General features: G+C 42.0%; 1 protein-coding gene across 1 annotated transcript; it reads right to left on the bottom strand.

Annotated features, from left to right (window-relative positions):
* Positions 1–2,288: 2,288 nt before the first annotated feature.
* On the bottom strand, positions 2,289–6,630 carry LOC120718114. Its single transcript, XM_040006465.1, has 2 exons — positions 5,321–6,630; positions 2,289–4,103 (listed from the first exon to the last, which is right to left on the bottom strand). The coding sequence occupies exons 1-2, from the start codon at positions 6,581–6,583 to the stop codon at positions 4,074–4,076; spliced, it is 1,293 nt and encodes a 430-aa protein (XP_039862399.1). The 5' UTR covers positions 6,584–6,630; the 3' UTR covers positions 2,289–4,073.
* Between the last annotated feature and the right edge of the window lie 6,523 nt (positions 6,631–13,153).

The raw sequence follows: 13,153 nt of genomic DNA, 5'->3' as shown, positions 1-13,153 counted from the left end.
TGTTGCTTCCTTTTTGCTCGCCTCTCTTTTGCTCCTCTGACATACTGTGGACCTTATGGACATCTACTCTGTAAATGCTGTTCTGTGCAGTGCTGTAGAATATGCATCAATTATGTTTTTGCCGTCTTCATCCCTTTTTATGTGATGGATAAACCAACAGGACTGTCTTTTATGCATCATTGTTGGATGTTTGAATTGCACAGTAAAAGTAAAATGTTGTCAGAAAAAGAAACACTCAAGTCAAGCACAGATAACTAAAAATTCTACTTACGTACAGAAACAAAGTATTTATACTTATATGTACTTATGTTACTTCCTGCATTTGTGTAAGACAAACATATTACATATCACATGTTTCTTGATAATGGTGTTTTTTACTATATTTAATGATCATAATAGGACGACGGGCTCAGCCTGATGAGTAACGCTGGACTAACTCTGACAGCGTCTCTGTCTGAATGCTTCATGCAGACAGCTGTGTGGAGCGTCGGACTGGGTTCGTGCCTGTAACGGGGAGGTGGGTTGTAAACAGTATGAAAAAAGCTTGTGTCAAACTGGTTCCTCTTGTTGATTGGTGGAGATGCTGGCATGGACATGGAAGACCTGAATTGGTAATTCCTTTGTCCAGTAATACTGGAAGTGACGTAGGCGACTGCAGGGACTGGGTGACGTCTCTTTACTGTAGCTCTGTGACGACGACCTGATTTTACGTTTAGACTAATACCAGCACTTATCGATACCTCTGACTGTGCATTTTGTATGTGTGTGTGGCAGGCCGTAGTCCTTCTTTATATTTTAATAAAGTTTCTTTTAACAGGTGTGATGTTAGATTTAACTCTGCACTATAAAGCGTCAATATGCTTATTAATTTAATCAAATCAGTTATCAGTGTAATGCAAACTGGTCCTCACAGATCAACATACACACACATGTAGAAAGATTCAAGATTCAAGATTTGTTATTTGTCACGTGCATGGTTATACAGGTAGGGAACACGCAGTGAAACGTGACCTGATACGCTCCTCGACTGTGCAAAGAAAAAAGAGACAGAACTTTATATACAGTGAATGAGTATATACAAGGAGGGCATTATGTGCAGCAAGTGGGTGAGTTATGCACATTATATAAATAGAAATCAAATCAAATCAAATGAGAAATGAGAATAAGGGGGTGTAACAGTGAGAGCTGATCCATGGGTGAATATCATGGTGATACATGTAAGTAGTGATGCTGGCAGTGATGCTGCAGGCTGTGTGATGTGGGAAACACAGACACACAAAACTAAACGGAGGCATGTACAGTGTTCATTATTCATGGTGTGGCCCTCCGTGCCTTTATTTGCATGTATATGATTTATACAGAGCATGGATGGAAACACCACGGTGTGTTTGTGCATTGCTATGTGTTAATGCAGAGAGTTTTCATGTGGGGTGAATGATACCGAGACCGTGTTCTCCTTTTTCCACTTTAATTTTTGTGTTTTACATTCCACTTATTAAAGGAAATTAACTCTGTGATGAACATGTGCTTCATGCAATCACCATTTTTCAGATCTGTTAAAATCATTCAGCCTTTAGGCCAAACTGAGGATGGGAATCAAGCAGCAGTTCCTGTAGAGAGCCCGGCCCCAGTAGCTCAGATTGTTGGAGTTATTCATCCACTTGCCTGTCAGTCTGCTCATTGTCTAACAGTCCAACTCCAACACTTCTCTACACAATGTGCAACACAGGACAAAACACAACTATGTGATGCTAACGATGAGATATTAGCCTGACAGATAAACACCTGCTGACTCCACTTTAACCCCTGACTGCACACACATCACCCTCTACAGTGTATATATACTTACATTAATATTTCCATCTACTGATGTTATTTTATTGTTGTGTTAAGTTCAGTTAGCTTTGACAAAAATAGAAACAAAGAGCTACTTTTACTTTCTTACTCTGAGTACATTTCTGAGCCAGTACTTTTTGGCTTATACTCGAGTAAAGAAGTTGAATTAGCACTTCAGCTTTTACTGGAGTGTTTTCTAACAGTAGTATTTGTACTTCTGCACTCTTGCCGACTCTGGTGATGATAAAGCTGAAGTGCAGCAGGTAGCACATGATGAGCAGCCAGGCTGCAGCCTCCAGCTCCACCTGTTCATGTTTCTGTGGTGATGGCTTTGAAGTGTTTGCGTTGTGTTCAGACCCAAGACAAAGCTCACATTGGTGTCGTCTGTGTTGAACTCGAAGAGTTTTCTTCTTCTTCGGCCATGTTCTTTTAATAATGCACACACTTGGTGGTTGATTACTTTTCCCGTTTCTTTTATTGTTAGCAACACAGGAGGGAAAACCATACATTACTTCAGCAGTTCGCGCTTTGGAACAACAGGAACAGGAAGTGAAGTAATCTATAATCACCAAAATAAAATCCTTTTCAAAATAAAATGACAATCAGAAAACTTCTTTCACAACATAAAATAAATTAATATATTTAGTCATGAGAACACAAATCTAACACCCCCCTTGTTCTCATGCTGTTAACCCATAGCATCTTATGCATTTCCAAAGAACCATTTTTGAAACTTTCTGAGTCTCACTCTTGTAACTGGTTTTGTTAGTATGTCTGCAGCCATTTCTTCTGATGGACAGTGTTCAATGCAGATTTTCCTTTCATTTACTGCTTCATGAATGAAGTGATATTTCACATCAATATGCTTTGACCTCTGTCTGTTCACTGGGTTTTTACTCAACGCAATGGCCCCTTGGTTGTCCCCAAACAGTTTAGTACATGTGTACCTTTTTCTGTCCATGCCGTTTAACAGTTGGGTTAAGTACATGCTTTCCTGAGTAGTGGTTGCAAGACCAATGTATTCAGCTTCACATGTTGAGAGTGCCACTGTAGGCTGTTTCTTTGTTTTCCAAGATATTACTGGTCCCTCTTTAGTAAGTGCAAAACAGTAGCCTGTTGTACTGCGTCTGTCTTTTACAGAGGATGCCCAGTCAGAGTCACTGTAAGCAATTAGATCTAGATCCTAACTGCTTTTCTTAAAGATCAGTTCAAAGTCATTTGTGCCTTTTAGGTATCTGAGGACTTGTTTTGCCATTACTAAGTCCTCTCTCGTGGGTTGAGCTAGTGTTTGAGATAGTCTGCTAACAACCCAGCTTATATCTGGTCTCGTACACGTCATGGCATATATCAAACTGCCCACTATTTCTCTGTACTCTCTTGAGTTAACAGTCTCATTTGCATCACTTCCTCCACATGTAGTAGTGTCCGTTTTTAGTTCACACGGTGTGGATCTGGGTTTGCATTCAGACATCCCAAAGCGTTCCAACATTCTTTGAATGTACCTCTTCTGATTCATCCTGATTTCATTCTCTTTTTGTGTAAACTGTATCCCAAGAAAACTGGATATTTTCCCCAGGTCTTTCATGTTAAACTTTGACCTCATTGTTTCTTTGAATGTATTTAACAAGTTAGTATTGCTAGCCGCAATGATCAAGTCATCTACCCAGATGATAACCAGTAGAGTTTCATGTCCAATGTCCTTTCTGTATACACAGTGATCAGAAAGGTTTCTTTCAAAGTCATTTTGTTCAAGGTAGTCATTCAAGAGTTTGTACCAGTTTCTACCTGATTGTTTTAACCCGTAAAGGGATTTCTTTAATTTGTACACCAAGTTTTCTCCTGACTCTGTTTGCTCAAAACCTTCTGGTTGTTCCATGTATATTTCTTCCTCAATGGGAGCATGCAAATATGCAGTTTTAACATCCATTTGGTGGATAATAAGATCATTCTGGACTGCTATTTGCATTAGGGTTCGCACAGATGTCATATTTGCTGTTGGTGCAAATGTCTCTTGGTAATCTATTCCTTGTGTCTGGTTGTAACCTTTTGCTACAAACCTGGCTTTGAATATTTGTCCTTGTTCATTTTCTTTGAGGGCGTAGACCCATTTTCCTCCAATGGTATTTCTACCAGTAGGTAAAGTAGTCAGTTCGAATGTGTCATTCTCTTTCAGAGAGTTGATTTCTTCTGTCATTGCCTGTTTCCACCTTGGTGCCTCTGGTGACATCAGCGCCTCTTTATAGGTTTGGGGGATTCCACAGGTTGCTCTGTAACAATAATCAGCACTTACAGAAGTTACATTTGCTAAATCTTTGCAGTTAGATGTGTAATCCTCTAAATATTTAGGAGGTTTCCTTTCTCTGTTAGGATAGCGCTCAGTTTGGTTTTGGTCATCACCCTCATTTCTTTCTATGTCAGGGTTTGGTTCATTTGTGTTGGTTTCCTCTTCTCTAGGAGGTCTGTTTTCTGCTGCATTTTCATTTTGTTGTCCTGTACTTTCTTTTAAAGGCACTACATGTTCATAAGTCTGAATTTCTGTGTCACATTCATCAGTCTGTGTTTGTTGTTCAACAGTGTTCTTCTTGATAAATCTCACGAGTCTGTGTTTTGACACTTTTCCTGTGTGAGGGTTATAAACCAGGTATGCTGGGCTATTTTTACTATAACCCACAAATATTCCTTTTTCACATCTGGGATCAAGTTTCTTGTGATCATGTATGTATGCGTAACAGTCTGACCCAAATATCCACAGTTTTGAGAGATCTGGTCTTTTCACTGTTAACATCTGATATGGTGTACTTTTAGTCCTGTTACTGTAGCATCTGTTGCGGGTGTGTGCTGCATTTTGAATGGCGTAAGGCCATAATTCTTTTGGCAGCTCTTTTTCTAGTAAAAGGCACCTCCCCATTTCAAAGAGAGTTCTCCATTGCCTCTCAGCTGTGCCATTCTGATGGGGAGAATATGGCGCAGATGTCTCATGCTTTATACCCTTTTCCCTTAAAAGAGACTGGAAGGAACTGCTTGTGAACTCGGTGCCATTATCCGATCTAATGCACTTAACACTGCCGTATGGTGCACAGTCAGCTAGAAACTTTGCTGTGGCCTCTGTGGTGTCACTTTTCTGTTTTAGAAAGTAAACTGACACTGCCCCTGAAAAATCATCCGTAAATAATATAGCGTATTTATGACCACTTTGGCCACTTGGTTCAATGGGGCCGGCTAGATCAGTGTGCACCAACTGTAATGGCTCACTCGCTTTTGGGTCGCTTTGTCTGTTTCTGTTGTTAGTGAATTTCCCTTCTGTGCACACATTACAATCTAGCATCCCACTGCCTGTGATTTTCATGCCATCTACAACATCGGGTAGCTTTAACACATCACTAACATTACAATGTCCTAAAATTTCGTGCCATGTTTTCACATCACAAGCCAGATTAACAGTGTCACAGGACATCATGTCATTGTATGATGTTTCATTGTTTACCGTTTTCAAATAGTAGAGTCTGTTGTATTCTTCGATGGGGAAGACTGTCCCATCTTTGTTCACCAGTTCATTCTGTCCCTTCTTGAAGACCACCTGTGCTCCATAGGTTGTAGCTGCCTTCACTGAAAATATGCTCTGAGGGTAGGATGGGATGAACAGGGCATCTCTCAGTGTGATGGTGGTACAGTGTCCTTGTGTGTCTCGTAGAGAGACGTTCGCGTCTCCCCTCTTGAGTGCGACGTTGTTTGTCCTGGATCCATCAGCGAGCTCCATGTAGTGTTTCTCAGGATCAAAAGTCTCATCAAACTTTATGAACTTGTTCTTCTCCGTAATGATGTGTGAAGTAGCACCACAGTCCACCATTAGTCCTTCTCTTATTATGTCAGTAGGCAGAAGTCTTTGACTAACTTTAAATACAAAAGTCTGCTCTTCTTTCTTGTCCTCTTGTTTTACTACAGTTAGTTTCGCATCATCTCTGTACTTGGTTTTTCTTCTACATGTCTCATCACTGTGTGTCGAGCTTCTATGGTAACTACACCACTTAGGTGTTCCCTTTTGGCGACAATCTTTTACAAAATGTCCTCGGTTTCCGCATCCATGGCAGGTGATTGATGTTAAATCAACCTTCATCACATTATCCGCTTTTACTTTGTTGTCGAATTTCTCGGTTTCCTCATAACTTCGTAGGTTGCTTTTGAACTGTGTGAATGTTAAATCTTCACTGCTTTGAGTTGTGTGAATAGCAAATGGCTTGTAAGCTTCAGGAAGCCCCTTTAGAATCATAGCGATAATAAGTCCATCACTGATGACTTCTTTTGCATTTCTTAGGGAGGTCACTGCTTTTTCAGCTCGGATAATATAATCTGTCACTGTCTCATCTGGTTTCTTCTGTAAAGACGTCAGCTCTGTGTACAGTGCGATGATTCTGGGCTTGCCTTTACTATCGTAGTGGTCACGTAGTATTTTTAAAGCTTTTCTTCCGTCGTCAGTCGCATCTCTCATTACCAGTGAAAGGCTTTTATCATCAAGAAACTGTATTAGTTCAGCGTAGCATTCAGCGTTCTTCTCTGCATCTGGGTTAGTGGCTGATAATATAGTGTCCTTTAGACCAATGATCCGCATGTGGCCGAGAAACTTAGCCTCCCAAAGTTCATAACTGTTTTCGTCTCCGTTGAACACTAACCTCTGCCATCTTCCTCCTGTTGTGTCACGCCTGGGCCCATAACCTGTTGAGCTCGAAGAGTTTTCTTCTTCTTCGGCCATGTTCTCTTAATAATGCACACACTTGGTGGTTGATTACTTTTCCCGTTTCTTTTTCCTGTTCTTTCACAACATAAAATAAATTAATATATTTAGTCATGAGAACACAAATCTAACAGTCTGTATAACTACTTTTTTGAGTAACGACACTGATCCCAACAAAGAGAGGAAACACCTCCAACATTTGACGGCACAGCAGTTCATTTGCATGAATATAGTTTCTTTGACATGTTATGTGATGGCAGTGCCTCTCAAAGCGGTGCCAGTGAGAATCAATAAGTGATATTGATAATCACTGATCACAGAAGTTTCACAGAAGCACATTTTCTTCCCGACACAGCAGCTCTTTCATTGTCAGTGCCTGGCTTCATTTACCAGCTAGCAGCTCTCCCCCTGTAAAAAATGTATTTGTTGCTTTGCAGCAGGAGAGCTTTGGCTAAATTCAATGAGAAGGCGCACAAACACTCAATCTTCCACACTTCTGTCACCCAGGAGCTATCAGTGTGACGTCAGTTAGGACAAATGGGATGAGAAGGCATCATTTATAATCAAAAAAATAATCACACAACACTCAGCCCCAGGGTAAACTCGGCTGTGCCACGTTCATGCTGCCCCCCTCCCTGTACAAGGTGCCACTTACATCTGGGAGCTATCAGGCGCTAATTAGCAGCTAATCAATGTTTAATTAAAATAGGGCTGTTAATTAAAATGACTCGTGGAGAGGATGGAGTCTTTTCCTCTCCTTTTGACACCTCAGGTGTTATGTGTGCCTGCTCCAGGGGAACATGGGCCCACACTGTAACTTTGGTAACTTTTGAGAGTTTCCAAAGCCACTCAAAGCAAAGTGAATTAAAACTCTCACATCACGTTGACAAGTGAGACACGGTGAAGCCTGTGTTGTTGTAAACCCTGAAGCATCATTGCCTTCTGTTGCAGTCGCTGATGGGGGAGAAGATCTGAGACTTCGTTCTAGCTGTGATACACGAGCGCTGTGATGAAGCCAGACGTGAGGTGAAGTGAACGGGTGTGACAATATATTCTAAACAACCTCACGGTGGACATGTTGTCCTCTGGGTGCAGTCAGTCCATACTTGGCTTTTTGACTTGTTTTTCGTGGCTTTGATTAAATCCCAGCCTCTACTGTCTTGTTTCCAGTAAATAAACGAGTTTCAGCATGAGTAGCCAGCAGCACCGAGGACGATCCTTCAAAATGAGCTATTTTTATCTGCTGCCTCTTCTGGGAGTAAATGAAGTTTGGCAAGAGAGGGATGTTTTAAAATTTCACATGGACAGAGCAGTGTGTGAACGTCTGTTAGGAGCTCGGGGGATGCTCTCATTCACTGGCCAAAAAGCTGCACAGGACTCAAAACAAAAAAACAAAGAATAAAAATATGAGCTTGAAGTGATGAACACTGAAGAGGAAAAGTGCTCAAACTGAGAGGAAAGCTGAGGAGAAAGAAGGGGATGTGCAAAGAAAGAAAATGACAGCCAGTCACAACTAGGGCATCATGGCACCGGATACCGGTAGTAACCAGACGGTACTAACCAGACGGTACCAAACGGTAGTAACCAGACCGAAAAGCAGCGCACATTTCGGTGCTTTATTTCTGTGCTTTTTTTTTCCTGAGCTGTGATACACTTTAGATTCTAGCCAATCATTTTACGTTTCCGAGGATAGTAGGCGGGCCCAGGTACGTATGTTCTTTTAGAGCAGAGCTACAGATTAAAAATGCCCAAGGCGAAGCGGTCAAAAGTCTGGCTGTACTTCACAACAAAAGATGCAAACTCAGCAGCCTGCAACAAGTGCTTTAAGCTGATACTGTGATACTGTCAAATAGAGCTGGGCGATATAAGATTTTTTCATATCACGATATGTTTATTTCATTTCAGGCGATAACGATATCTATCACGATATAAGCCAAATAACTATATTTGTAAGATTTAAATGTGCCGTTGCTCACAAGTAAAATGTGAAATAATCAGCAGCTTGTTTTTATTTAAATATTTATTTCCCATAATAAGTTCAACAGGGTAGATGTACTTAAGGAACATGAGACTTTTTCAGATAAATAAAGGCAAATATTGCAAACTACACAAAAGGCAGCCGCTAAAGCGTTTAAGTTTCAAAATAGAACAAACAAAACAGACTAAATTGTCGATTCCACTTAGAAACAAAATATTAATTCTAAAAATAAATCTTAGTTTGTTTTACAGAAGAACAGACAAAATTGACTAACTTTTGTCAATATCAAATAAACTGAGAACTAAAAGGAAATTCTCAATCTCTCCTTGTTGTATAGCTTAGCTTTTCAAACAGTTGTAACAGTTACTTTAGTCTGACAAAAGCTGAATGACGAATTAGCGCTTCCAGTCAGAGACTGAGGCTACGTCCACACGTACACGGGTATTTTTGAAAACGGAGATTTTCCGTTTTCGTTTTAAAAAATAATCCCGTCCACACATAAAGGCAGAAATGAAGGAAAACGCTGCTATGAACACGCCAAAGCAGCAGGTGGCGCTAGATTCCTAACCGTGCAGAAATGTTGGCCAATCAGAAGTCTAGAAGCCTCGGTGGGAAAAAGTAAACAAAGCTGGGGCATAGAAGCAGAACCGAGTCGTATGTGTGGAGGGACAGTAACTGTGTGTATATGTAAGCATTTAAACACTGCAGAGAGTAGAATTAACAGTATTGTAGAAATTCATTTCACCGAAACAATAACGTGGCGCACAGTGTGACGTCAAAAAATGCGCACACCTTTGACGCTGTGTTTTCTGCGTTCTTCTCGTCCACACGTAAATGCAAAAACGGAGTTTTCAAAAATATCCACCCTGGCCGGAGTTTTTAAAAATCTTCGTTTTCAGTGACCAAAAACGCCGTTTACGTGTGGACGAAAGGTGCAAACGCATAGAAAAATCTGTGTTTTCAAAAATACCCGGGTACGTGTGGACGTAGCCTGAGCATGCACCAGTTTATTGTATTTCCAGACTTGCTTTTGGCACAATTTACAGTGCACGCTACTCTGTTTTTTGTCAGACTTGAAATAGCCGAAATACCGTCACACTACGGAACTTCTATGGCTCTTCCGTTCGACAATCTCTCCGGCATTGGAACCATCATCTGTTTTCCCTTCGGTAACCTTCGGTCACGCTCGGTTGATTTTTCTAGTCGGCACACTCATTTCCTCCATTACCCGGGCGGTACGGCGGCTGGCTGCTTCCCAAACAAATACACATGTGCGGCTTGGCACTTGAGCTGTACGTAACAAGTCACGTGACGTGACGCTGCGGCTGTGATTGGTTCGGCTCTGCGCTGCTTAATTTGGATTGGCTGTTCTTTTTTTTTTTTAAGAGGACAAGAGCGGCGAGGTCTATCGCAATAGTTTAATTTTTCTATCGAGAAAAAGTTATATCGCAATACATATCGTTATCGCTCTGAGCGACCGTGGCTCAGGGGGTTGGGAATCGCATCTGTAACTGGAAGGTCGCCGGTTCGATCCCTGGGCTCTCTGTCCTGGTCGTTGTGTCCTTGGGCAAGACACTTTACCCTACTTGCCTACTGGTCTCGGCCAGAGGGGCCGATGGCACGATATGGCAGCCTCGCTTCTGTCAGTCTGCCCCAGGGCAGCTGTGGCTACAACTGTAGCTGCCTCCACCAGTGTATGAATGTGAGAGTGAATGAATAGTGGTATTGTAAAGCGTTTTGGGTGCCTTGAAAAGCGCTATATAAATCCAATCCATTATTATCTCCCAGCTCTACTGTCAAAGGAGGTAACACCTCAAATCCGATGAAACACCTGGGGACGCATAGCGTTTTTTTTAAAAGCCGAGAAATGCACCGTATTCGATAGCTTGCTGCGAGACCTCACACCGAGCACATCTACTGCAGGTATGGTGCCTGTTATCGGACCCGGAGCAACATCCCCCAAAAACCCGAAGAGGAGAGTCCTGGCCCCTAGCCCTGCCAGTGTAGCAGAAATGATGAGGATGGTGATGCAGCAGCAGCCGTTCTTCTCTGCGTGAGTAGCTTAATGTTGTTCGTGTGTAATTTACGTTGAGTAGGCTAACCACGTTATTACATTAATGCATGTAAGGTGAACTAGCAAACACCATCATAGCTACATGCAGCTGTCTTCTTGTTTGATGGCAGATACTCCCTTCACCCTGGCCAAAAAGGCTAAAATGACCAAAGAAAAAGTGGAAAACAGCTAAACATGAGAGGTTTTTGGACAAAGTTTGTGTTTTTTCCATTGTTTAAGCACTGCTTCCAGCCAAGAGTGATACCATATATGCCCCATAGCTGCAGAAAAGGCTAACATTGTTATCTTTTTACAAAAAAACAGCTGAATATGGGAGGGTTTTGGACCATTTTGTGTTCTCCATTCTTTAAGCACAGGCACCGTTTCAAAAGTACCGGTTTGGCACCGGTATTGGATAAAACCTAAACGATACCCATCTTTAGTCACAACAATCACAGCTTTTTCTGCTGGTTAGTGTAGATAAGGCACAGATCATGTTTCATCTCAGTCAGTGGACCAATCAAACCTGAAGAAACAAGACTTCCTAAAATGTACTGACTGGGAGCAAGTTCTTTAACCCTTTCATACCCAGTTTTGTTCGGGGCCAACCTTTGGGATCAATAAAGTTTTATTGAAATGAATTGAATTGAATTATGACAACCTAAATCCGACAGGTATTTTCATTCATCTTTAGACATGAAGAAAAGATTTTTGAACTTCATTTTTTAAATGTCCACTTAGTTGGACAACATGCGTTTGGTCTTATAAATTAGGTATGAAGGGACACATCAGTGTGTAGTGGTTTCTGTGCTAGTATACCATCAACACTGACACAAATACAAGAAAACAGCCTTTGAATAGCTGCAGTGACCACTGTGCATGAAAGGGTTAAATGAACAGTAAACCTTAATACTGTAATACAAGCAGGTGTTTAGATTGTTTTTAGTAGTGTGAGTGCTGCAAATATACTTCCAAACTCTTTTTCCGGGACCTTCATGTGGAAAATCTTGGATAAAGATCTAGTCTTTGAAAAATTGTGGAATTCAGCCAGCCCCTCACCAAAATATCATTACTTGGTCTTTGGGCAGTAGTATAATTTCCCACTGCAGTGGTTTTGACAGAGACATGCCTGAAAGCAGGATTTTCTTGGCAGGAGTAGCTGGAGATCAGTTCATGATGGGATCAACACAGCCGTGAAGCCTGCCAACATTAGTTTTATTATTGCGGTCCCAGTTCTCGTGGGTAGGACCAAACCCATCTCCAAACTCCTGTGGTTAGCACTCCTGTCTCACAGCACGGCGTGTGTTCACACAGACAGGTGAGCGGCTGTCTTTTGTCTCATTTCTAAACTTTTAATAATTCTGTTTTATTGACGGCTTCAGCCCAGCGATGGCATCAACAAAGCACACGTTCTCTGTGAGGTGTGAGAGATCGGCAGATCAGTACTTTCTGAAATACTCCTCAGCAACATGCAAAGTCCCTCCTCACATTCTGATGCTCACTTTCAACTTCAGCAGGTTGTCGTGACTGCGTCTACATGCCTAAATGCTCCGAGCTGCTGCAGTGTGATTGGCTGATTTGATATTTGTGCTGTTTGCTGGGTATACCTAATAAAATGGCTGGTGAGTGCATGTCTGTCTAGTGTAGACACTGTTGCCATTATATCATTTGTGTTTATTTTTGTGCGTAACTGTGTTTCAGCTCGTTCCCTGGCTGCTACTCCTACTTTATCTCCAGCACTGACCCAGTTTCCCTGCATGGCTGAAAGAAGTTATCTCAGGACACTTTGGTCCGTCTCTAAGCATGTGCACTTCTTAAAGAAGCAGGCTGTTCTCCGCACACATAAGCTCATCCAAAAGATGCTGAAAAGAAGGAAGACGACAGAACAAGAGGCGAGAGAGAGTGACTAAGAGATGGAGATGGATGGAATCACAGAGAGGGAAGATGAAGGGGAAGCCAGAGCACTTCAAACAGCTCTCAGCTTGTTCCATGTGCAGTAATAATAAATGGGGCTTCATTATTTAGTTGTGTATGTCTGTAGTGCTGCTGGCAGTTACACTGCAAACCCCCTGCCTATACTTATCCCTCTGTTATTCTCCTATTTACTAATCCAGGGGAGAAAGAACCTGTTCGTGTGTTTGTGCGGGGGCACACACAATCCTGCCTGGTGTTTGTAAGTCGATGTTGCCGAGGGAGATGATTATCTATTTACAGATGCCACCCACGAAATCCCCTGACCCTTTACTGCAGGGTGGAATGATAGGTAAAGAGACAGAGAAAAACAGAGTGAAGAAAGTGAGACGTGGCCGTGTTTGAATCTTATCGTTACTCCTCGTGCCAGCCCTCAAACAACACATCAGTACTGTGCATCAGAACACAGACTGTAGAGCAGACTGGGAGTTTCTTTGTTGTTACTGTGATGGAAGGTGGCTCTGCTGAAAGCCCACGGCTGGCCTCATTAGCAGGGATCGTATCTGTGTGGCCGTCCAACTCCTCAGGAGGGGAAGGTGCGGGGTGAGATTATTTAGCTGGAGGAGCAGGATGCAGATCGTTCACC

The sequence above is a fragment of the Simochromis diagramma genome, unplaced genomic scaffold, assembly GCF_900408965.1.
Source record: "Simochromis diagramma unplaced genomic scaffold, fSimDia1.1 OVJJ01000024.1, whole genome shotgun sequence".
Lineage (NCBI taxonomy): Eukaryota > Metazoa > Chordata > Actinopteri > Cichliformes > Cichlidae > Simochromis > Simochromis diagramma.
This window is presented reverse-complemented; position numbering and strand designations above follow the sequence as displayed.